General features: G+C 40.9%; 2 protein-coding genes across 8 annotated transcripts; one reads left to right on the plus strand and one right to left on the minus strand.

The window, feature by feature from the left end:
* Positions 1-870: 870 nt before the first annotated feature.
* Positions 871-14798, minus strand: LOC116226465 (tRNA selenocysteine 1-associated protein 1-like). Of its 6 annotated transcripts, XM_031589376.2 has the most exons (11): positions 13919-14029; positions 13063-13245; positions 11138-11229; positions 10083-10159; positions 9847-9989; positions 9165-9296; positions 8169-8288; positions 5896-6091; positions 5336-5381; positions 4382-4550; positions 871-1204 (listed from the first exon to the last, which is right to left on the minus strand). In XM_031589376.2, exons 4-10 carry the CDS (start codon positions 10110-10112, stop codon positions 4414-4416), a joined length of 804 nt encoding a protein of 267 aa, XP_031445236.1. In that variant the 5' UTR covers positions 10113-10159; positions 11138-11229; positions 13063-13245; positions 13919-14029; the 3' UTR covers positions 871-1204; positions 4382-4413. The 6 variants fall into 6 exon arrangements, with proteins under 6 accessions (XP_031445236.1, XP_031445238.1, XP_031445237.1 ...); XM_031589378.2 differs by lacking the exons at positions 871-1204; positions 13919-14029 and adding an exon at positions 14780-14798 and having other exon boundaries at positions 4152-4550; XM_031589377.2 differs by lacking the exons at positions 871-1204; positions 13919-14029 and adding an exon at positions 14298-14437 and having other exon boundaries at positions 4152-4550.
* PAK1IP1 (PAK1 interacting protein 1) lies at positions 13944-24225 on the plus strand. 2 transcript variants are annotated; one of them, XM_031589375.2, is made up of 10 exons: positions 13944-14216; positions 14859-15021; positions 17572-17692; positions 17788-17862; positions 18645-18697; positions 19167-19312; positions 19401-19498; positions 20868-20967; positions 22799-22925; positions 23693-24225. In XM_031589375.2, exons 1-10 carry the CDS (start codon positions 14154-14156, stop codon positions 23851-23853), a joined length of 1107 nt encoding a protein of 368 aa, XP_031445235.2. In that variant the 5' UTR covers positions 13944-14153; the 3' UTR covers positions 23854-24225. The 2 variants fall into 2 exon arrangements, with proteins under 2 accessions (XP_031445235.2, XP_089993047.1); XM_090136921.1 differs by lacking the exon at positions 13944-14216 and adding an exon at positions 14252-14362.
* The last annotated feature ends 995 nt before the right edge of the window (positions 24226-25220 follow it).

A 25220-nucleotide genomic window follows, 5' to 3' on the forward strand; every position in this document is an offset into this window, starting at 1 on the left:
TGCGCTGGTTTGTGCGGGGGTGAGCAGAGCGGCGCAGCACCTTCATTGCACGGAATTCAGCACGAATGTGCACCTCCAGTACAGAATGTGCTAGAAATTGTGTAGGAGATGGCGATCATAGGATGTTCTCAGGTGGAGAGGACCCAGAAGGTGACCGAGGCCATCGCAGGTCGCAGTGCCCTTGGGATGCCCACATCCCTTTCATCTATGTCCACCTAAAGTCCTCACCTGAGGGAAATGCTGATCAGTGAGCAGCAAAGGAACTGCTGCAGGAGTCTCAGCCACAAGCTTGGCACTAAATCTCTGCTTCTTGTTTTAGCTTTGATTTTTTTCTAACTCTCCTCTGCTGTTTTCCCAGCTGTCTTCGAGGATTTGCTAGCTCTTTTCCTCAGTCCTGCCTCCACTGCCAAACAAATGACTTCTGAACCCCCCTCTCCCCCCCAGGAGCAGAATTACTTGCTAGGTAGTTCACATCACACACTGCACTTTCAGAGCTTTCTTCTCCCACCTGCTGACAGTACACCTTCAGTTGCAGCAGGATGGTTTGCATCAACACCTTCCTTCCAGAACATGGAAAGCCTCATCTTTAGCCTAGAACATTATCATGCTAAATTCTAACTTAACAGAGAGGTTACACAATGCATTTCCATTTTGGGAGGAGCAAGATTCACAAAGAGAGATAAACTGCCCTTTGATAACACACTGAGCAGAGAAAATGCTGACTTCTGGAATGGCATCTCCTTGGGGAACTGACTAAAATCACATCTGCGTTGGCTATCTAATAGCTAGGCAGAGGTAAAACACAAATCCCTTTTTCTCATGCACACTAACTACATTAAGGTAACCATATTATGGTAACATGATTTGATTTTCCAGCTCAGCATCAAAGGCAGCTACGCTGTTTTCTCCGTAAATTCAAATGCTGCTTTATTTATTTTGCTTCCAATTTTCTTATTTAGAACAATTTCTAAACAGTGACAGGCCTTTAATGACACTCATGACTCAGAAATATTTGCAAATGTAGTCAGTGTCCATTAACATGTGTCACTTAATTGTTGCTAAAGGTGAGCCAAAACAAAAAGGCAAATATATGCATCCAGCAGAATGATAATGATCATCACCATTTGATCAATCTTCCCTGTGAGTTTTATCTGCACGTTACTTTGAGGTAGCGCTAGAAAGAAGCAGTTGGTCCAGAGCATCCCTGCAAAAAGAAACATTCATGGCTTAAGTACCATTTACTCTTCATGCATCCTTTTAAGAACTCTTTAACCTTTCTTGACAGTTGCTTTTTCCTTGCTCACTGACTATGAGATTAGTAGTAACCCCTCAAACCTTCCTGATCACAGAAGAGATAGGAAACAAAACACTGCTGTTCTTGAACAATCTAGCAGGTTTTGTGTAAAGGTACCCTCTATTACAGCTGTATCCAATGAAAAGAGTTTATGAATCCATTACTGGGTATTCTTGTAGAAAACTTCCAAACAAAAATAGTTCACCCAGTTCAGCTGGGTGAAACAAAACAGAACTAGAAGCAAGCTATAGTGGGGTTGTAAAAGTATATATATTTTTAATAAGTCTGAAGCAAATCAAGCTCCCATTGCCATCACATCTTTGCAGATCTGATAAACTGACAGCAGACACCCACATGATGTGTTCAGCTAAAAAAGGCTGGCAGTTGTCAAACAGCTGTGAGTTTATTTAGTAAAAAGACTCAGCAAAGCACTCCAGCAGTTTTGGTGCAATTCCATCTTCCTGTACTTGCCATTCACTGGTAACAGCACAGGAAGAAACCTGCCATTCTCTATGCTCTTACGGTAAAGAATTGTACTGCACACACTATCCTAATCCCATGTACATACTCCTACCAGGAAAGGAGAATACACGAGGAAGTCTCAGGAGACAGAAAAAGAGGTCAGAAAACTGTTGTAGAACAGTTACACACCAGCTGCAACCAACATCTCTTCCTCACCTCATTTCTGTTTCTGTTGACTGCAAGAGAATATGCTCCCAACATTTTTCAGATCAGGAGAATTAATGGCCCAAACAACTCTCATTCACTGAACTACAAAAAAATAGTACTTTCACAATGTAGGCACTTTATAGTCCAGAACAGAAGGAGCATGTATCTAAGAACAGTCATAGAGCATAAAGACTGTCTGCACAAGATGGGGTGGCCACAGACTTGTTTTTCTGAGTTTTACATACTTTGGTCATACACCATCACTGTATCAGACTAAGTGAAATCACACACCTATGTGGGCCCCTCATTACACAATTCACGTATTATAGACCAACTCTGCTAAAACAAACAAACAAAAAAAAATAGCACAGATACTTCACAGTATTTCTGTTAGGCCAACAGATATCCCTAATATCACATTTTTGGTGGATAACAACAAATATTTCCATAAAGTAATGAAGGTAACCTAAGCACAGGGTTCAGTGATGCTATGCAAACCTTGTCAAAGCAGTTGTTTTGGAGGCACAGACCTGAAAGCAATCTTGCTGCTCGTAAGGATGCTAGATATAAAATCCTTTGCTTAGCTGACCAATTTGTACTTTTTAAGTTCAAGCACCACAGCTATGTACAACTGAAGTGGCAAACCTTGTAAGCTTTTGAAGCTTTAGCACCACCATCCAAATTCAAGAAGCCTACACTTACTGTTCTTGAGTTTCTCACCTGCTCAGTCCCCTGAAACAACTCCATATATGCACACATGCAAGTTATTTCCCTCTAGATTCTCTCCACTTCATCTTTCACCTCTACCTAACATCATATTCTTGTTACTAAATCCCTTCAACCTAATGCTCCAAAGACTCACCTCACAAAGGGGAATGGTCCAACAATTTCTTTTACCTAGCTCCAGTGCTTCTCTGTTTTGGGGAGAGCTAGCTGCAGTTGCTGAAACTGATACCTTTACCCCTGCCTCCCTACACATATGCCTGCACTAAAAGCAGGAAGAACGCATTTCTAGTAGTCCAAAGGCCTCTTCTATTTCAGAACGTCCTTGCTTCATGGCAAGATTATGACAATATTACCAACACAAGTCAAACAGTGAAGAAAACACAGCGAATTTCTGGTCATCAGCTCATTCAGGAATAGCACATAGCTTATAATCACTACTTTCATTACCTGCATCAAGTCATAACCTACACCATGTCATAAAAAAAGGCCAAAGAACTTGATTATTGCCTGCCATCACAACAGTTAGATTTCCCCTACAATACACATAGTAGTATCAAACCACCTCACCTGGCTTTAGCAGCTTCCACAGCTATTGTTACAGCAATTTCTGCTCTTTTTTCCTAGAATATTCTACTGCCTCCAGCCTGACCTATTTATCATTACATACATTAAGTAATCCAATAGACAGAGGGTTAACTAAACCTGTCTGGAAAATAATTTACACCTTCCAAGATGAGAGTAGTTTAGAAGCACCACATTACTAGCTTCAAACTATTTTCCTCCCTTCCTTTCTTTGAATACATTCATCACTTCAAAGTTCTGTAACCTCATAACTATAAAAACCTTTAATCTTCAGGAATACCACAGAAATTGTCAACGATAGGGAGGAAATTAAAGAGTTCTTACTAGGATATTTGTGTTTTTGGTTGCTTTTTGTTGTTCCCCATGTGTTATTCCCTCCTTTAAGCCAGCAAGTTGTTATCTCCAATAATTTTCAGGTTGAAAAGTGTATTGTATACATGCGTATACAATATACATACTATAAATGTATGAAGTGTGAGCTGAGAAGTAAGCAAAAGCTGAATGCTGAGGCTGAAATTGACAGCAAGGATCATCCTTAGTCCATGGAACTTTTGCAGCCATGGCAGCTGAAGTTTGAACTTCTGTATGCTTAAATACCATATTTATAAACCAATTTTAACTGAAGTAGCAGATTAATAACAGTGTCAGATGCCTGCAGGAGGAAGGGAGCACAAGAAATTTCATAGCAAAACCTAGGAACATCTCCCACCCTATACTTTTAAACTAAACAAGTAGTCTACAAGTGAGTGCTGGATTTTGCTAGTGTCCTAACACCCATACAAAAATAAAGATGAATGAGATACCCTTACTACCCCCAATTAAATTCTGTAAGCCAGAAGAGAACATCCTACACATATGTATGAGTGAAGTCCCTTGCTGGCAGGTTTGCAGAAACAAAATTTTATTTACACAGGCAAGTCTATCTTTAGACCTCAATTAACTCTTTACATTTCTAGAATATTTACATGATTTCATGAAGCTCCAAGAATAGAGTGATGAACAAAAGAAAAAGATTACAGAAACTGTCAAAAGCATAGCAAAAGAAATCCAACCTATCGTTGTGCTTTAAAACTTATGATCTAGAGTAATGTAGAAGTGTAGTTTTAGCACCTTGGTCATAACGGCCATGCTATATAAGACACTTAAATAGCAGAGGGGATTTCAGAAGTGACCGTATCCAGAGGTTGCCAGTGACAATTCATAAGCGAATCATAGAGTTCTTCACTTGTCTCCATAAATTGTCTGTTCATTTCATCAACATCCAAGTACAACTGTGGATCTGAAAACAAAAGCCCAGTAAGTACAAGCATCAGCACTGAGGTATGCACACAAATCTCAAGAGAAATGCCTAGTAAAACATTTTTGCTGAACAAAATAGATTTAGTAATAATTTTTAATAAGACATTTATTCCCCTAAAACATTAAACAAACCTGTCAACTCCCATTTTCTTCTGGGGATTTGTGTATTAGAAGGCTAGGACTCTTATTTGTCATTCAAGGTAAGATCATGTTTACAAATAACCAACAATAAAACCTTCACAAAAATCATTTATTCATTTCTGCTATACTATGTATTCCGTGTAATAAAGCTTTGAACACTAGAACAAGATGCTTTCACACAAGGAACTGCCTGCAAGCTTCCCAAGACAAAGAATTCCATTTTGTACCAAATCCGTAAGCGCAAGCTGAAACCTCCCTTTAGAACTTGCAATGTAAAGCTTTTACCTCATGGTATAGAAAACAAAGCTCATGCTTATGAGTGAGTTTCTCATACAGAATTTGCTTAGTGGATCAATACAAGGAAAATAAATCCTATATTAGAACTTTTCAAAACAGACTGAAGGCATACTTATAGGAACGCTACTGCAGATGCCTCATTTCATTTCATATAGCATATGCCATATTAGCTTTAAAACCCCTAAGTGATCTCAGATGAACCACAGAGGGCTGACTCTTGTATCAGCTCAATTTCCAAGATGCTCTTCTGGTTCATCCAGCCTTGTATTGTTTAAGGCCACACAAGTATGGCTAAACACATAAGACACAATGACAGATCATCATTACCTTCAGTAAGTAGGTCATCACTGATTTCAGCCATAGCCGAAGATTCCTGCAAGACAGAATTTAATCAATTTTACAAAGCTTTCTAAATTCAAAATAACGTTGTTACCCTGAGACATTCTCTCTTTCCACAGACATACAAAATGCCATTTACCCTTGCAGTTACTTTTAAAAGCAAGCCATATTACAGTACAGGTTGGAAGGGACTTCTGCAAGTCATAACTGACAAAGTGACCAAGGTAAGATCATTTACAACAGATATCTGCTCTAAGCAAAGCATACTGGGGAAAAAAGAGGAACAGAAGCAGCATATACAGTTGTGTTGTCAAAACAATCAAAAAAATTTGATATACACAAATAATGTATACTACAAATAATGTAAACTACTAGTTCTATGCATAAACTATAAGCACAGATACCTCTGAACGTAGTCCGCTATTCTAATCTCCATGCTAAGCAGAAAGCATAGTTTCAGTTTTAGAACATATTTGCTCCAATTCACACAATTTGTACAGCTATCCACAAAGTTTCTTTATTTAAGGCAAGTGTGTAGTATGTTTTACCTCAAAAACAGCTGGAGCCATAACAGCATCTCCTAAAGAGCAGTCTCCGATAGCTTGCATGCTATCATAGGCAGCATAGGAGTTGTAGTTATACTCAGCATATGCATCATAATTCCACTGTGAGTAGTAGTTCTGATAATCCTGGTAATAATCATTATAGTTGTATGACTGGTACCGCTGGAATTCTGCTTTCAGTCTGAAACATGAGAAGAGTTTGAGAACCACAAACTGTAAATCCAGTTTTCCAGTTAAACAACATGCCAGCTTACACATTTCAAAGCTTAATGCAACTGTTTAGGAAAGCTTCCATTTAAGTGACAGCTTAAGGCACAGCACAGGATCTTGTATTTAAACAGAAGCAGATGTCCTCACCTTTGCCAATATCAAAAGTTATTGTTTTTCATTAAATCCAGAGCTTTGACACTGTTATCATACAGAGTATTCTTAGTGATGGCATAAGCAAGCTGCTCGTAAGCCTTTGTGCTCTGCAAAGATTAATTTAAGACCAGAGACATTTATCAAACACAGCTGCTTTAAAGATGCAGTCTTAACCCTTTCATATTTTGTTTGGTTAATTACTAGATATTTCTTCCAGAAATATGTGAATGAACTCAGATTATCCATTTCAGAGAAGCATCTTACACTGCCTGCTAGTTTGCCACATCTGCCTCTACCTGCACAGTTTAGTCCATCAAGCTTTCAATAGTTGCCAAGAATAGCAGTCAGGTGAAGCCAGTCTTGCTTAACACCATACTTCTAATTGTCCATTAAGATGATCAAATCTGTGGAAAACTATGAAATACACTTTATTTTTTTTTTTATGAAAAAGGGGCCACATGATTAATTTTCAGTACTCCCCCCTGCCTGAGATTCTCTGGGGCAGCCTCAGACAAGTGGCAAGAATCAAGACAAGAGTTATCTTAACTAAAACTAATGCACACTACATAAAGTACATTCAGATAACCATGCTGCGTATTCCAGAAAATCCTTTTTAGACATCTTTTTACTAGTTGTATACGGGCAGACCTCCTCTTATAGTGGGGAAGCAGAGAAATCAGTTGCATACATTTTTGTGTGTGCTGAATACAAACTGAAGGAGTTCAGTAACAGTCACCAAAATGAGTAAACTTTCAAACTGTTTAATTTCATGACTGGATATTTTGATGCTAAGACAGGTACTCAGCCCTCCAGAAACATACTAATGATGTTTATTTTAATACCTAGATTGTATTTGTTTAACTATTGTAAAGTGCCTAAGTCCTAACATAGATATTCTATTGTCCCATAGTGAACAAACAATCTTGAGCCTTCTGCTTCCAACTGCATTCCTCCTTAAAAGTACTGTTGACATCCTTCTGGATAACAGAAGCAAGGAAACATGTTTGTGTGACCTACTCTTGTTTCTAAAATAATTATGGTCAGAGCAATTTAGGATAGTGCTCTCTCAGGCAACAGCATTTCCATTCTAAAGCAAAAAGAGGCAACATTTGCAGAATTATGCCAGGTAAACAGAAACAAAAGTATCATTTTTTTTACTGTTAAACATAATATACAAGTTAACCTCGCATACATACTGAAATTGTTCATATGGAAGGTTTTTTTCCCAGCATCCTGGATCAAAATTTGATAAAATTTAGTATCAATTCTTTTAAATGTTCAGAGTTGAATTGCCTTAACTAACTGACAGACCTGAGATGAAAAGAGTAAAATCCCTCTCAGAAAGTGCTACACTCCCCACTGCCCTAAGCTATTGGAAAGCAAAGAGCAGTACTTTGAAAACTGTTCTAGTAAGATTTCCCTTGGCTTTCTCCTATATTCCTGTGTCTTTTCCCCACTTAAGAATTCCTTTCCCTGCCAGCATACTGTAAAACTAGTGATGTGCTTCTTTCCTCAAACTAGAGGGAAAGGTCTAAGAACAAAAACTCCCTAACATATGAAAACCACCTGTCCCTTCTGCTTTATTCAGGCCCAAACCTGGAAAATATTTACAAATGCATTCAGCTTTGCTACTTGAGAAATAAAGCTGGCTGCAAAAGCAGCTAAGCCCAAGCTACACTGTGTGGTTAGACTTGAGTTGGATTCCCCCAGCAATCCTGAAACAGGCTGATAAATCCAGGGAGTCAAAACAATCTCTCTGCATTTTTGATTTTGTAGACTGCATCTTACAGCCAGTGTTACAGCCATTACAGCAAGGGCCACAGACTTTACAAAGGCAGAGCTACAAGAATCTGATTATTTAGAATAACTGTATCAATGCACAACTCATTGGTTACCTTTTAGAAATTCCTATGCTCAGCCGGATTCGTTTTCCCCCCAGACCTGGTGCATTCTGGCAGTCTTGCAGTGCCCTCATCTGATCACCTTGCTCACCAAATCTGACATAGGCATACCCTCTACAATTTTCAAAAGGGAGAAAACAAATTCTAGTATGCATAACAGTTACAAAACTAATGAATTCAATCTGTCTTCTACAAAAACAGAAGGTAGCAGCTACTATAGCTTCTATTACTTAAGCAACCTCTCTGGCATATGCACATGCACGGAAGAGGCTTTCACCAAATTAAAAACTTGGGCCAGAAGCAAAAAGCCTGTTCTTTGGTAGCAATAAGATGCAACTTGCTGAGAGCCAGCAGAACAATACATTTTAATTGCTATCTGCATAAGTAATCAGATTCTATATTTCTGCATATACAGAGTTCATTTATCAGTTATTAATGCACTCCTACTACTGTAGAACACTAGGATTCTTTTTATCTGCCCTAAGATTCTTGAATTAATCTGTTACAGGCAGCACTGTCTGAACAGTAAACTCCCTCATTCCTGCTTGACTCACTGCATGGCCAACAGTTTCAGCTAGGCTTTATTTACTATCAATAAAATTGCATTCAATCTCCCAATGCCCTCAGATTTGCCAGACCTCATGCTTTTCCCCCCCACACACAAAAAATTGGAACTTTAACCTCAGTATTGCAGATGACAGATACAAAGCTGCACCAATTTCAGTGCACAGTTCTCCCTTCTCCCAGCATGTTTTTTTTTTTTTTAAATGTAAATATACATGACTACATCAAAGCTTTTCAAAGTTAACTAACTGCTTAAACCAGCGTTTTAGAAACTCAAGGACCTGTGCTGTTAAGAAAAGCAGTGCTTAAGACTAATCTCATTTCTCTTGCCTCAGAAAAAAAAGCAGGGAAGTTCTGACACGAGTTCTTATATATCACTACAGAAGCAAACACAACCAATTGCATTACAAATTCACACTGAATTACCTGGAATATCCCAGCAGGTCTGTTGCTATTTTGCAGTCAAGACATGAGGGGTACCTCTTTAGGAAATAGTCATAGAGCTGGAAATCATCCACTTCTGGAGTAAGCTCCCCAACAAATATTGAATAATCCGGTCTTTAAGATGATAAAGAAAACAGTTTTAAAACTTTGAGACCAAAATATTGATTCCAGTATTAAAGCAATTATTATATTACAGCTTGTTAAAACCAGACAAATTAGTATAGAGTACTTCAGAGCAAAAACACACTGAAATGTACAGAACTGCAATGCCACCACACCAGCATATATTTCTCTGGTATTGTTGGTCTAATTCTACTGCTTTAGCAACAAGGATCCATTTTCTGAAAACCTTCAGAAATTTGTTTCAAAGATAAACATATTTATTTAGAGATACACATATCTCTATACACACACACACACACACACACAGTAGGGGGTTGGAACCAGATGACCTTAAAGGCCCCTTCCAACCCAAGCCATTCTGTGATTGCCCAAACAAGAGGCACAGAAATACCATGAAAAATTAACTCATACTACAGCCATGGCTATGACTATTTTGCCACCACTTGCCAGTGATCACAGAATTTTTCAAGTGAGTGATGACATTCAGTGGTTGCCATCAACCTCAGCAGAGCCAGAGCTTTTCACATTAAAAGGACTTTACCTGACTGTGCTACTGGTAGTAGTAGTAGCACTAACAAACTCTATCCTTCCTGGTTTTATTTTGTTCTTTTTCTTCCGTTTCTTCTGTGGTGTTCTCCACCAGCTGTAGGCCTGGAGACATTCTCGCTTTTTCCCAAGTAAATCCTGTTGGGATAAAAAAAACCTCTATAGTATTTAGCCTCATTTACATTCCTCCCTCCCACTCCCCATCACCACAGGTGATTTCCCCATATTCACCTTGCCCTTGAAAGAAGCCTGGGGTCCCATTTCTCCCTCCGCCTCCCATGAGGGAAAGCAGCCTCTGGGGAAAATGCCTGGCAAAAATAACAGAGCCAAAGGATTGTATGAACAGCCACATTCCCCTGACTTGTCAAGCTGGCTAATGGATTGACAGCTTCCTCTTGGAATTCGGAAGAAAGCAGTTAGTCCTTCGATGCTGGTCAATCCTAAATGTTAAGTAGCTCCAGGACTGGACTGTGCTCCACCTGAGCTCTAAGACTCTCTCTCAAAAAAAAAAAAAAAGCCTTCAGTGGCACAGCCAAAAAATATATATAAAAATATCACTCTTGCTCAGAAAGGGATCTCAGCTTTCCCTCTCTCCCCTCTCCTAGGAATTCTTCTTTGCTTGTATGAGGTATCACTTCTCACTACCTATAGTAGACCACTCTCCCAGGCCAGGAACAACAGGAGGCCCATTAATGGAATGTAAGAAGAAAGAAGACCACGAACAGGCACCAACTTGGCTGAGGGAAAACACTAAACCCAGATGCAAGGCCAGGAAGAAAGAGGCATAAAAAGCACCTCAAAAAAAAAAAAAAAACTGTAAACCCCAAAAGCCACAGTTTAAAAAATGTGGGGTAACTAAACAAAAAAAGGAAACAGCCATATTAACAGGTTGCCTCCCTCATTTAATATTCTGAAGAACAATTTCCAAAAATAAGAATGGTATTTTTCAGTAACTTTACTTACGCAGTGTTTAATGTTCTTCCTCTAGAACACCTCTACATAACTTACATAGAGAGTGTTATTTGCAAGATCCTTCAGAAGAACTCATGCTCAAATAATCCAAACTGCAAAGTTTAATGCCATGCTCCCAACCTGTTTCGGTTGTTATGATTAAGTATACAGAGGACAACCACCAATTACCAAATTACCAGAGGAAATCATGGGACTAGAAGAAAACCCCACTCAGAGTGAGCTAGCTATTTCAGCTTTACATTCACCGGGGATTTTGAATGTTCTGGAACCCATTTAGACACTACAAACCTGAGTTTCTCACCAAATGATCTTACCTGGCTCGCCATGGTTGGAAAAAAAATAAATCTGTCTTCTGCCTTCCTCAAGGGACACAGATGCAACAGTTCAGTTTATTGCAATCCTTCAGCTGAAAAAAAGTGTGAGGGAGGACCAAGAATCTTAATTCTGAAATCAATTAATTCCAAAGATGTTCACTCTGTCTAACAGTTTTAACATTATTAATTCACAGCTAGGGAATGCAAGTTCTGACTTATCATTGCTAAAGCAGTGGAGATAAAAATGATATATGACTAAGGGCATTACAATTAGAAGTTGTAGCAGTTCAGTTCCTGTTGTCCAAAGCACTATAAAATTTTATAAACAGCTTTATAGTTACCTACAGTTTACTCACTGTCTGGAAAACATACCAAGTCATAATTTACAAGTTCTAAAACAATTAAAAACAAGGCAACAAAATACAAGCTGTTTTCTACAATATCTCAAGATCTGCTTCACCCCACCCCACCCCGCCCCTTTCGAACCAAATTAGCATTTGTATCTTCCTATGGCACAAAATTATACAGCTGAAAAGGAGCAGTGATACTTCCTAAGTTTTGGTGAATAAAACAGTAAATATAGAAAAAATAGTTAAGGTAAAATTGATCCAATTGATCCTTCTCTGAACCTTTTCTTAGTTATATCTTGTCTTTTGTCTCAGACACACTTCCCTGAGAATGAATTAGCAACAAAGAGGGACCTTTTCCTACTACTAAAATCCTGGACACCCTTCACTTAAAAGGCATATACCTATTCCCAATTGATAACCTTTCCTGACCCCCACCCAAGTCACCCCAGAAAACATTTCATTTACAGAACACAAGGGCTTCTCTAAAAGTAATGCCCCCTATGTTATTATGTCAACCCACAACGTCAGAGGTGGATGTTGTTAGTATGGCAGTAAAGGCTGAACCTTCCTACCAAAGCCCATTACATATTGTTGCCACGGAACAGACAGCAGCAGAGGGGCAGTCGACAAAATGGCATCTGACATAGAAATGTGGATGAAGCAAAGGGGTGGAATTTAATTCCACCATGCAGAAAAAACAGCACCCACTGACATTATCAACATTTGCTGAACATTTAAGGAGACCAAAAGGTAGATTTGAGCACAGTAAATGATATATTTCAACAGCAGCAACAGTGGGTCACCTCTGCTGGTATGGATTTGCAGGCTCTTGTTCATGGCTGCCAAAAACACACAGCTAATGTTGGTGACTATGTTGAAAAACAGTGCTATTATGCTTTTTATATCTGCTGTAACTTTTGTGGAAATAAACAGGAGGCATCACTATCAAAGCAACTTCTGTATTATCCCCTTGCACACAATTGTTCATTCACCACTACTTTTTGTTTTTATATCCAAGGTAACTCTTCGAAGAAGACACTTGATTGCTGGAATTTAACTCCCATTTTCACATAACAAGTTATGTAACACTCCAAACTGATTGGTTGGAGTCATATGCACATAATTAGAGTACTTGTAATGCCTCACAGGCGTGACCATGCAGGTGAACAGTTCAGCACGGTGCTTCTGAAAATGGGTTATGCTATCCTGGCACGGGATAGCCATGGTGTTACACAAGATAGCTACACACTTCATCTCCATACCCATTTCACACCCAATGAAGTTGTGAAGTACAAACAAGGCCTTAAATACAGGTACATACCAGTAAGGTCAGTGTATAACCTCTTAATAAACATAACTGTGCTTATTATGAGGGATGATCATCAGCATATTTTTTTCCAATTAAGGAGGTCACATTAATAAGAATAGCCTTAAGTTTCTTAACTTTAGTTCCTTAACTTAAACCTTACTTTTATTAAAAAGAAGCCAAACTCTCAATGCCTTCAATATTGGCATACTAATCCTTGTATTCCCCAGTGCATGATGCTTTATTTTATTTATTTACAGAAAACTTACCACTCTTCACTCGTGCAGATTTACCAGGAGATGCCAAACACTACAACACAACTTCACACCAAAAAAAAAAAAAGTACGAGAGGGCAAATGATGCAATAGCTCTGCGACCACAGTTACTGCAGACTCATGCAAAACTGCTCTCGTACTCTTCTCCCATCCGCTCTTCACTGGTGCTTCTTTTCACTGCAAGTCAAAAACACATTTAAAAAGCAGTTGAGAGAGCATGCATGTGACACGATGAGTATACCTTCAAGCCCAGCTATGCTCACAGCACGTTTATCCCTTAGGTGGGGCAGGTTTAACCTCCAAAACTCAAGCAGTTCCTTCTCTGGCTTACATAGGCTCCCCACCGGGCTCCTCACCCCACGGCTTGGCTGCGCGTTAGCTGTAAATACGCCCGCCCCGCCGTCTCAGTAGCGCCGGGCCGGGCCGCCCCTCCCAGCCTACCATAGAGAGGTGACGGGGGGGGGGGGGGTTGTTTGCCACCGTGCCGCTCCGCGCGGCGACAACAGCGCCCCGCCCGGCCAAAGTCCCCCGCCGCAGCAGCCTGGCGCCGGGGCCGCGCTGCCCGTTTCCTGCTGCGCCCGCGGCAATAAAAAGCGCCAGAAAATAGAAACGTCGCGACAAAGCGCGCCGGGCGCGGGGGGCAGCGCGGGTACGGCGGAGCCGCTCGGTTCCCCCCGCCGCCGCGGGGTGACGCGGCCTAACGGCCGCGGCCTCCACGCCCCGCGGGCCCCGTCGGGGCGGCCCCGACGCGCCGGGCCGCGGGAAGCGCCGCTTCTCCTTCCCCGGCGTCGCTTGACCGTTCGCCTCCCGCCCCCCGAGCTCGGCCCTCCCGCCCCGGGCCCGCACTAACGCCTCTCGCCGTCCGCGCCGCCATCGGGAGCCGCGCTCCCCGCGCTTCCGCCCCGCGAGGACCCCTGTGCCGGGCTGCCTCGCGAGGACCCCTCAGCCGGGCTGCCCCGCGGCGCGCCTGACTCCGCGGCGCCGCGCCTTCCCCCGCCGCCCCTCAGAGCGCCGCCGCCCACCGGCAGGCACCGCCGAGGACGGGCCGAGAGCCAGCGACGGGGCGCAGAGGGGAGACCGCGCCGATGGAGCTGGTGGCCGGCTGCTACGAGCAGATCCTCTTCGGCTTCGCCGCGCGGCCCGGACAGGTAACGCGGCGGAAGGAAGGAAGGCAGGCAGGCAGGCAGGCAGGCAGGCAGGCGCGCAGAGGCCCAGCGGCCGCCACCCACCTGAGGCACCCCGCTGCTCGTCGCCGCCGCTCTCGCTCGGGCCGTGGCCGCGGGGCCGCCTCGGGGTGGGCTTTTAAAGCTCGGCGGGGGCGGGGCGGCCGCCCGCAGGCACAGGCTCGGCCCACGGCGCGTGGGAGCGGCGGGTCCTGCGCGGCTCGTTGCTCTGCTGCCTTCCTGCCGGCCTCGGCGCACCGGCAGCCGCCACGTGGTTCCCGAGGGCCGGCGGGAGGCGGGAGGGTGTCAGCGGGGGAGAACGGGGAGTCGGCCTGCCGGGTCCTCCGCTTGTAGCTGCGTGCGGGTTGTGTGCGCGCACAGCCGCGTCTGCGAGCGGGGCTGATTGTAACGGGTGGGCTGGGCGCTGAGATCGCCCTGCCTGGTCTTGTAACGGCGCGTTAACTCAACGCTGTGCCGTCATCCTTGTAGCTAAGCGTGATTTCCTTGCCTTTTACACGTCGGCTTCTTGAGATTTTGTGAACTCTTACCCTGGTCGCTTCTTGGCTGATGAAGCCGTGAGGTTCCTTCTCTTCAGAAAGACCCCTTCGTTTTGTGTTTCCTTCACAGCCCTGGACGGTTACCCCCGATTTTACCCACCATGCCCACACCGCTTCCCTGTCGGCGGTAGCAGTGAACAACAAGTACGTGGTCACGGGGAGCAGGGATGAGTCGATCCAGATCTATGACATGAGGAAGAAGGTGGAGCACGGGGCGCTGTTGCAGCACAATGGTAAGGGAGCTTAGCGATAAGCATCAGGGATAGAAACTCAGAACTGAACGTCTGTTCGTTACCAGAAGAAGAGAATTCAGATTGTTCTGCTTTTCGGTAGTCTTCAGTAGCTGTGATATTTCAGCCACCATGGTCTGATGATACAGACAAGGCAAGCTTTTGAGTGTGAAAATCCAAAAATTGTTTTGGGCGTCGGACCACAAATACATCTGCTGCTTCCAATTGTTTTTAGTTTTACCCATTTCAGAATTTATGGCCCAGAAATTACTTAAGAATGATTTTTATTCTACCAGCACAGTTTCTCCAGACCATGCCTGCTCCAGACAGCCATCTTTCCCAGTGTCCTTGTTCCATCAACCACCCAAAAGAGATGGTTTGTGTGTAAGGACAGGCTGCTGCTGCCAGAAGGGTTACCTTGTACCTTAAAATCATAGAATCACAAGGTTGGAAAGGACCTACAAGTTCATCTAGTCCAACCAACCTCCCATTACCACTGCTACCACAAGCACTAAACCATATCTCGTAGCTCCTCATCCATATTCCTCTTGAACACTGCCAGGGACGGCGACTCCACCACCTCCCTGGGCAGCCATTCCAATGCCTGTCCACTCTCTGAGAGAAAAAGTTTTTCCTCATGTCTAACCTAAACCTCCTCTGGTACAACTTGTGGCCATTTCCTTGGGACCTGTTTGTTGCCTGGGAGAAGAGGCCAAACCCCTCCTCATCACATCATCACATCTTCCTCATCACCTTGCCTGATTTGTGTACTTCCTAGATTACAGTTGTCAAAAAGACAGTTGATATTAGTCCATAGCTCAGGTCACCTGGGGCTCAGTCCCAGTTGTCCTTTTTCTCCTGATAGTCTAGAAGTATAATGGAGCTAAATTCACCACGGTACCTGCATTCAACTTCTGTACAGTAAACAGGGTGCTTCTGTTACAGTTGAACTTGGCTGGCAGCTCAGCATCACACAGCCATTTGCTCACCATCCCCACCAGTGGGATGGAGGAGAGAATCAGGGGAAAAAAGAACTCAAAAACTATTTGCTAAGACAGAGAAAAAGAAAATAGTGATGATGTTTATACAGAACAAGTTATGCACAATGCAATTGCTCACCACTAATTCCCAGCCAGTCCCTGAGCAGCAGCTGCACCCCCCACCCAATTTCCCCCAGTTTTATAGTTTGTTCACATGATGCCATATGGTATGGGATATCCCTTTGGCCAGTTTAGGTCAGCTGTCCTGGTTCTGTCCACTCCTAGTTCCTTGTTCCCCCCACAGCCCATCACTTGCAGGGCAGTATGAGAAGCTGACAAACTGAAATGTCCTTGGCTCTGTGCAACACTGCTCAGCAACAACTGAAATGTCTGTGTTATCAGCGTTGCTTTTCTCCTTGAGCCAGAACGCAGCATATCAGAGTTGCAGAGTTTTGCACTTGGGCCGGAGGAATCCCAGGCATCCCTACAGACTGGAAGGAGCAGTCCTTGAGAGCAGCCCTGTGGAGAAGGACCTGGGGGTCTTGGTAGACGAAAAACTTAACATGAGCCAGCAGTGTGCCCTTGCGGCTCGGAAGGCAAATGGGATCCTGGGCTCCATCAGAAGAGGGGTGGCCAGCAGGGACAGAGAGGTGATTGTTCCCCTCTACTCTGCTCTTGTGAGGCCCCATCTGGAATACTGCGTCCAGGTCTGGAGCCCCCAGTACAAGAAAGACAGGGAGCTGTTGGAGAGGGTCCAGAGGAGGGCCACAAAGATGATCAGGGGACTGGAGCACCTCCCCTATGAGGACAGGCTGAGGGAGCTGGGCTTGTTCAGCCTGGAGAAAAGAAGGCTGCGGGGTGACCTCATTGCAGCCTTTCAGTACCTAAAGGGAGCCTACAAAGAGGAGGGGAATCAACTCTTTGAAAGGGTGAGTGACAGCAGGACAAGGGGAAATGGTTTTAAGCTGAGGGAAGGGAGATATAGGTTGGATGTCAGGGGGAAATTCTTTACGGAGAGAGTGGTGAGGTACTGGAACAGGCTGCCCAGGGAGGTTGTGGATGCCCCGTCCCTGGAGGTGTTCAAAGCCAGATTGGATGGGGCCCTGGGCAGTCTGGTCTAGCATTAGGTGGAATGGTGGTGGCCCTGCATGTGGCAGGGGGGTTGGAGATTCATGATCCTTGAGGTCCCTTCCAACCCTGGCAATTCTGTGATTCTGTGATCAGGCACTATAAAGAAAATGAACTCTGTCCCACCTGAAACAGTGGTAAATTCAGCTGTGTGCCAAGAGCAGGGCTTTGATGTAAGAACACTGCATATCAGTGGTAGAACCTGTGTGTCACCTGCACCATGCTGGACAAGTACTGCTATGTCAGAGAGCAGATCAGACACTTCAGACATGTAGGACTGTAGAGGAACTAAGAGAGCACGTCAACTAATGTAACAGGAATGTTTGTAGCTAGTTTGAATGCTAGAAGCACCTCTGTTAGTTAATACGTTCCCTCTGTTAGTTAATACGTGTGGTAACTGTTCAGTACGTACAAGATTGTTGATAGCTCTGGATTGAATTTCTAGGCACAATAACTTGTCTGGAGTTCTATGGTACTGCACATCTGCTGAGTGGGGCTGAAGATGGACTAATTTGTATATGGAACACAAAGAGATGGGAATGCCTGAAATCCATTAAGGCACATAAGTGAGTTTCTTAAATCTGCATATTCAGATGAGTTTTCATAATTATTTTCTTTGTAAATAATATATGTGGCTAACACTTTGTTTTGTTTTTATCAGAGGGCACGTGACATCTCTTTCAATTCATCCATCCGGGAAATTAGCTTTGTCAGTAGGAACAGATAAAACATTAAGGTGAGTCCAAACTAATAAAGAAGGGCTCAGAATCATAGTTCAGAATCATATTCTGCTATAAGCAACAGTTCCTTGTTGTGACTAGACTGTGTGAGACTGATGAAACATACCTTCAAGTGAAATCATTTCTTTGTCTTTTTAAGTTCTAGGTACAAGCAATATCATAAAGTCTTCTTAAAACAGTTTTTTCTATTTTTAGCTTCATCCCTGGAGGCATTCAAGGCCAGGCTGGATGTGGCTCTGGGCAGCCTGGTCTGATGGTTGGCGACCCTGCACATAGCAGGGGGGTTGGAACTGGGTGATCATTGTGGTCCTTTTCAACCCAGGCCATTCTATGATTCTATGATCCTTCCTGCTGAATTCTGACTCTTTTTAGTCACCTGTAGATGTATGAATGCATTTGCATTCTGGAATAAAAATTAACTACTGAAAGCCATCAAATTTTATTCAGTGTTAGAAAAGTAAATTTACACTTGGAGTGTATATGAGTTGCCATATAGATATATGCAAGTATTTTAAGCTTGCTGTATTATCAAGACAAATTGGTATTTGGCTTCCTTTTGTGCTCTGCATTGCAAACTGATTTATAAAATAAATATCACAAATTCAGCCTTACAGTGTACAAGCAATATATTTAGTCATGAATTTCTCCTGCATTAAGGAAAGCACTGAAAGATAGAGATGCTTAAAAGCTTCCTTCAGATGCGCCATGTCAGCTGATAGGATTTCAGTTTCACTGTGCTGTTTAACTAAAATGCACGTTATCTGTTGCTGTCTTTCAGAACTTGGAATCTTGTAGAAGGACGATCAGCCTTTATCAAAAACCTGAAGCAAAGTGAGTTTATCAGTCCAAATCCATTAATAAGTGAATTTGATAGTTGGGTTTTCTTTGTTTTTGGTTTTTTTTTTTTTTAGAAAGAAAGGTAGACTGTGTTAATCAATAAGTCAGTTAATTGTGAGCTATTTTCACATTGTATTTTACACACGCTGGAAAGTACGTGTCCTTGAATAGTAGTCATTTACCAAAAGGAAAACATAGTGACAGTAAAAATCCTTTTTTCCCCCCTTGAAGTTTGATATCAGAACATTAAATAAATATGTTTTTTTTTTTCCCTTCCTTTATGCACTTCTGTTAATCAGAAATGAACATTTAAGAGCACACATTTACTTGATTTTTTTCTTCTGAATTTTTCTCTGCTTCACCTAGAACATAGTGTGTAGCCACTAGAAGGATGTTTACTTTTAGTGTATCACGTGTTATAGAATACAAAAACCTGTGTATAAGGATGTTCCTCTGTCTTCAGATGCCCACATAATTAAATGGTCCCCTGATGGAGAGAAATATGTGACTGTGATAACAAATAAAGTGGATATCTACAAACTCGATACAGCTTCAATCACTGGCACTATCACAATAGAGAAAAGAATTTCTTCCATTAGATTTATTACAGTAAGTACAAGAGAAAAGCTGAGAAGCTAACTTCTTTGAAACGTATGAATTTAATCATACTTGCATTTCTTTTTTTTCCCATTCCAAGGATTCTGTCCTTGCCATAGCTGGAGATGATGAAATTATAAGGTTCTACAGCTGCGACTCTCAAAAATGTCTGTGTGAATTTAAAGCTCATGAAAACAGGTATTTTATATTTGTGTACTATTTAAATATATATGGCAGTGCTGAGTACTCAGTATACAAAGTTCAGTGACTTGCAGTGTTCACACATTTTACTACTGTTCTTGTATTCGTATAGAAAGGAAATTTACCTAATGTGCTGAATTCCAAGTTTGGAACAGACTTGTTTGCTTTAGGCATAAGCAGAAGTACTGTGCTATCCTTGCATGCTACAAAAATAGCTGGGTTTAGAATTAGGAATATTACAGTTCTAACCTTAACAATTTAAGTACTGTGTAAAACATTCAGGTCTACAGTATAAGATCAGTATAGATCATATCTAAATATATGTCTTAAATATAAGACCTACATATACTGGTATGACTCTGCATTAATACTTTTTTTTTTTTCACAAAGAAGATCTTCCTCTCTTTTCCCTCCTCAAAGCTTTGTTGTGTCTGAACTGATATGTCTCTACAACTTATAGTACAAAAACCTTCATTGGGTTCTGTAGTGCTTCTCAGCCAATGAGATGAAAATTGCTCAGCGGGGTTTCCAATGCAAAACTGGATTATACTGGACAGGCACATTTGAAATAAGACATCTTGTGATGTCTGACTCTCATAGTTGGGTCAGTCCTCGTAACAGTTGCACCCTTGGCAGCTGTGAATTATCCAGCAGGTTGGTGGGGAACTGCTCAGGGGTGGCTGGTTCCTCTGAATGTCTGGTCACCATGGTGTATTTGTAGTGGAAAGCTGCTAGGTGGGGAGATCAAACCAGAAAAGGTTCTAGCAAATTATTTGATTTTATATCAAATGCATGCTATATATATGTAACACTTTTATATATGTGTATGAAACATGCTTACATATATATGTGTACAATTTTTCTCAGTGTATTTCATGTATTTCTGAAAGTGGGCACTGGTATTTGGCAAGTAGGCAAGACTATCTAAAGAATGTTTAGCCTTTACAGTTTCTAATTGTTTAGGATACTTACATAAAACATACCAGTTGTATTCATTCCAGACAGTAGGATATTGTCTGTTGTTGTATACCAAGTATTTTTCCTAGTTCTGATTTTAATTATTTTAATTAATCAAAACAGGAAAACTTTAGCTACTGTGTCACTGATGCAGATAATTGTGTACTTAAAGGTACTGAAACGTTCTGAATTGAATCCTAACTGCCTAGCAAGGACATGTATTCCTACTCTAAATGCCAGCACTCAAAATGGATTATCTTTCCAAGTTACTGCCTGTCCTTTGTGGGTTTTTTTACTGTTCAGATTGACTCCTATACTGTTGCCTGTGCATCTTTAATTGCTGTCAGCTTACTGTTCTGAAGGGATCTGCCATGTAACGCAGTAACCAAGTATAACACTTTCTTCACAGAATAAAAGATATCTATAGTTTTGAAAGGGAAGGACAACATCTTATTGTTACTGCATCCAGTGATGGTTACATTAAAGTGTGGAATCTGGATCTTAATAAGGTCAGTCTGTTCAACTGCTCAACTTATGGAAAAGCATCAATCAAAATTGTGGAGTGTTTTGTTGTAATAATCAATTTTAAAGCACTGGTGGAATTTTATTTGTAATCTGCATGTCTTGATCCTTCTCCCCATTATGTTCAGTGCACATATGTATGTCTACACATAATTTATGCACCTGTATATTTTGGCATCTTTTCTTTTAACAAGCTATAAAATCAGATGAATTTATGAAGCTCTCTTCTGTACATGAAATTATGCTTCTCTTCAAATGTACCTGGCAAAATTTACCATTGTCCAAACAATTACATATGTTGTAATGACTGCAGTGAAGTTTTGTAGTACTGTTGGCTGTTGCTAACCATTTAAATGATCTGTTAATTAGGGCTGGTGGTTATTCATGTAAAGTGCAAAAAAGTATTATGCAGAAAAACTCAAATCATAGAATGTAGAATTGCTCAGGTTGGAAAAGACCATAAAGATCATCAAGTCCATTACTATACTATATACATTTATTTCATGTATTTTCAAACAATTCTGAGTAGCACAATTTAACAAGGAATTGTTATTATCTTTAAAGTTCCCCTACTTTACTGTTTTGTTCTGGGACTTGTCTTGTAAAAGCAGAATTAGATTTTTTATTTAATGCCCAATAATAAGAGCTCTACTATATTCTGCTATAAATATCTTAACATTGAAATAGATCTCACTTTGTATTTCTATTCTGAATTCATGCATTTTTAATTTCAGCCCTCGTGATGGTTTTTATATTCTTTTAAGTGCAGTAGTGAAAATCCTTTTTTCCCCTTCGTCTGAAATCCCAGGTCTGCTTTTGCATGATTGAAATAGTGATTGAGGAACTCTTTAACTTTCTCTGTGACATTGTCTTTACTTTTACCAAATATGTGATTTTTTTTTTTCTTTTTACTGCACAGACAAATCTTTGTAAACCCTTACATAACTCTGTGGGTTGCTCTGCCCAGCTGTGAGAGGCACAATACCTTTACTAGAAGTAGTTTGTAGAGGATTGGTGCTGCTGTTCTGCACGTGTGTCTGTGACACATTATCCTTGATACCTGTAGTAGGATATTTGCTCAACAGTTCCAGAGCTGAGCATACAGGTGCAGTTAAGCAATTTGAAACACACTACGTAGGGATTGTTTTCAATCAGCAGCCATGTTTTTGTGAGGGACAAAAAGAACCTGGTGCAGTAACTTAATTCAAATTATTTTAACTCTATACTGAAAACGCCTTGTACTCTGGACAAACTTCTGAAAACATTCACCTTTTTTTGTGGGCCTTTGACTCGTCTACTTATTCATCCTGTCAGACCACCTCTGCATGGTAAAGCATGCTGATCTCACTTATCAAGATGTGCACTTGCAGCTCTTGGGAGTTTTTTATAAAAAACACCTCTGAGGAGTGGTAGCAGAAACAGGGCTGTGACTGTGACCATTAACCTGCATGCAGCCTCTGGTTCTCAACATTTTTAGGAACCCTACCATTTTCAGGAGGAAGTTTTTAACTCTGAGGGTGGTGAAGCACTGGAACAGGTTGCCCAAGGAGGTTGTGGATGCCCCATCCCTGGAGGCATTCAAGGCCAGGCTGGATGTGGCTCTGGGCAGCCTGGTCTGCTGGTTGGTCACCCTGCACATAGCAGGGGTTGAAACTAGATGATCTTTGTGGTCCTTTCCAACCCAGGTTATTCTATGATTCTGTGATTCTCCAGAAAAGAAGTGGGAACTGGACCATAAAATACTTCCTCAGTTTAGGCAGTTTAGTAAATTTTTAAATAGAAGTGATGTTTAATTAATTTTTTTTTTTCCACATTCAGATTAAAAATGTGCCATCTTTATTATGTGAAGTCAACACCAAAGCTAGGCTGACATGCCTTGCAGTGTGGCTTGACCAAGCTTCAGAAATGAAAGAAAATTGTGAAAAAACTGCAACAACAACTCAAGGTAATAAAATTATCTGTATTTTCAGTTGTTAATGTGACTGTGAAATGTAAGATAGTGAATGGGAGATTTTTACTGTATGCCTTGGAAAAAGCTTTTGTAGTTCAAAGAACTGGGGGATGTGACACTGGCAAGTTGCATACATATCTACACCCATTTAATAGTCTCAGGCCTGCACGTAATAAAGCCACAACTATGGAAACTATTTGTAAGCAGACACACACAGGAACTGAGTGATGATTTGGAATTGAGGGAAATAGTTCTTTTGGATGTGGAAACTTAATTTGTGATACATTGTATTGTAACTAGAGGACATCTTTTCACTTCTGTGATATGAAAGCTTTGTTTTTCTTTAGTGGAATAACATACTAAGGGAAACTCTGAAGCTTTCAGGACAGATAACAAAAGATTAAACAGTTTGATAGAACTGAATGTTCTTGTATTGCCGTGAACAAAATTAGATCTGATGCCAGTGCAGTTGGTCAAATTTAGGAAGTCTGGCCTAGGGATTGGTTGGTTGGTTGGTTGGTTGGTGGCATGAATTGTTGATTTTTTTTGCTGTTGTTGTTTTTCTGTATAGTGACTTACTTCCATGTTTCATCTTTTGATATTTTCTTAACACAAAAGTAGCATAGATGACAACTCCACTGTAAATCAATTATGGTTTAAATTCCTCCTTTTTTAACGGGAGATACAAATAAGCCTCTGTAATATTTTAGACTACAGACTGGAAATAAATGTCAGAGTGAATAATTTTTTGCTTTTTTCAGCAAATGAAGATGAGAATCCATCAGTAGACAAGAAGAAGGAAGTCTGTGGGATGAATAAAAGTGGTAAATTGACAAAACAACACAGAAAAATTGTTCCAGCTAAGCGAAAATTGGAAGCTCCACTGCAAAAGAAGAAAAAGAAGCAAAATAGCTCAGAATGAAGGCGAATGCTTTTTCTCCTGAATAAGAAGTAAATGCTGGTGTTGCTGTAGTTTTTACAAGGATGTTTTTACAACATCTTGACAGGACAAACACCTCTGAACTGATACGGTTTTCAAGAGTAATTATTTATTTCTTACCCAGATGAATTGGCTGATCATTCTGAGAAATAGTAAAAGAGATGGCAACTTTACCTGAGAGAATGAGGCTAAAATAAACTCACAGTATGTAATACTTATATTTTTATATTTACAACAGCACACACTTTTTAAAAGATTCTGAAATCGACAGCTAAAATGATAAAAATAGCTACATCTGTCTCAGTTAATTTTTGTCTCTGCTAAATGCATATTAAAGTTATATACAGTTTTTCATTCTTATGTTGAAAATTCTCTGTTCAGTCCACTGCAAATATAATCTGCCTTTGTCTCTCATGACTTCTACTTTAAGAAGGAACATATTCAAATTTTTTAAAATATTATCACTTTCCATTCGTACATTGACAAAAAACTGCTTTTTAGTTCTTAATCCAGAGTTATGCAGAGATTTTATAAGCTGAATGTTTGTTTTTTTACTGTATACTCAATGCATTTCATTTTTTCTTTAAGTCCTTGCACCCCTATATAAAGTCTAGGTCCCTCTTTTTTGTAGGAGTTTCCTGACTCAAATGACCACTTTAAGAGTGTTTATTAAAAGTTTACATCATATACTTTCAAGAACTTCCAAAATTCCAGTGTGAATGAAATATGGATAGATTAGCTCTGGGGGTTCACATGATTGAAATCCTGTGTTCAGAATACAATATATATGTTTACATAAAAGAGTTAATAGGGTTTTACTTTCTCTTCTCCATACCCATATTTTTTCATGTCCTTGATCTGAATCATGTTGTTTAAGAAAAAAATCTAACATTTGAAACATTTGTCACTTTGGTAAAATGTCAGCTGTCTGTTCTGCACTTAAGCAGAAAGTGCATTCTCAACCTTCTCAGTCAGAATTTTGTCCTAAGTCTTATTTCAGTTACACAGTGGGAAAAACAAAAGTTTAGCATTTGACCTTGCCCAGCTCAAAGTTCTCTTTCTTCTTTTAAATGAAGGGATTCTAATGTTTTGTTTTCCAATACTACTAGAGTAGTCATTATTTATTCTGTTTTCATAAGGTAATTGGAATTAGGCTTTATCCTTATTCAGTTTAATAACAATATGCTCTTTCATATCCTGAGATATGGAAGTCACCTGAGAGAAGATAGAAAAAAAAAAAAAACAGGAAAAAGAGCCCTGTTTGGAACCTCCTTCCTTAGGGTTGTAAAATAAACAACTCCAGCCTAGCTCTGTATGCTCAGACATTGAAACAGAGCATCTGAGCTGTT

The sequence above is a fragment of the Phasianus colchicus genome, chromosome 3 (assembly GCF_987193195.1).
Source record: "Phasianus colchicus chromosome 3, bPhaCol1.hap1.1, whole genome shotgun sequence".
NCBI classification, from domain to species: domain Eukaryota; kingdom Metazoa; phylum Chordata; class Aves; order Galliformes; family Phasianidae; genus Phasianus; species Phasianus colchicus.

Coding starts and splice junctions, on each gene's coding strand:
- LOC116226465 (XM_031589376.2), bottom strand. CDS start 10,112: ATGGGACCCCAGGCTTCTTTCAAGGGCAAG. Junction 5,382..5,895: donor TGGCTCCAGCTGTTTTTGAG/GTAAAACATACT, acceptor TCTGTCTTGCAG/GAATCTTCGGCTATGGCTGA. Junction 4,551..5,335: donor TGATGACCTACTTACTGAAG/GTAATGATGATC, acceptor TTTTGTTTTCAG/ATCCACAGTTGTACTTGGAT.
- PAK1IP1 (XM_031589375.2), top strand. CDS start 14,154: ATGGAGCTGGTGGCCGGCTGCTACGAGCAGATCCTCTTCGGCTTCGCC. Junction 18,698..19,166: donor TATCAAAAACCTGAAGCAAA/GTGAGTTTATCA, acceptor CTCTGTCTTCAG/ATGCCCACATAATTAAATGG. Junction 19,313..19,400: donor CTTCCATTAGATTTATTACA/GTAAGTACAAGA, acceptor TCCCATTCCAAG/GATTCTGTCCTTGCCATAGC.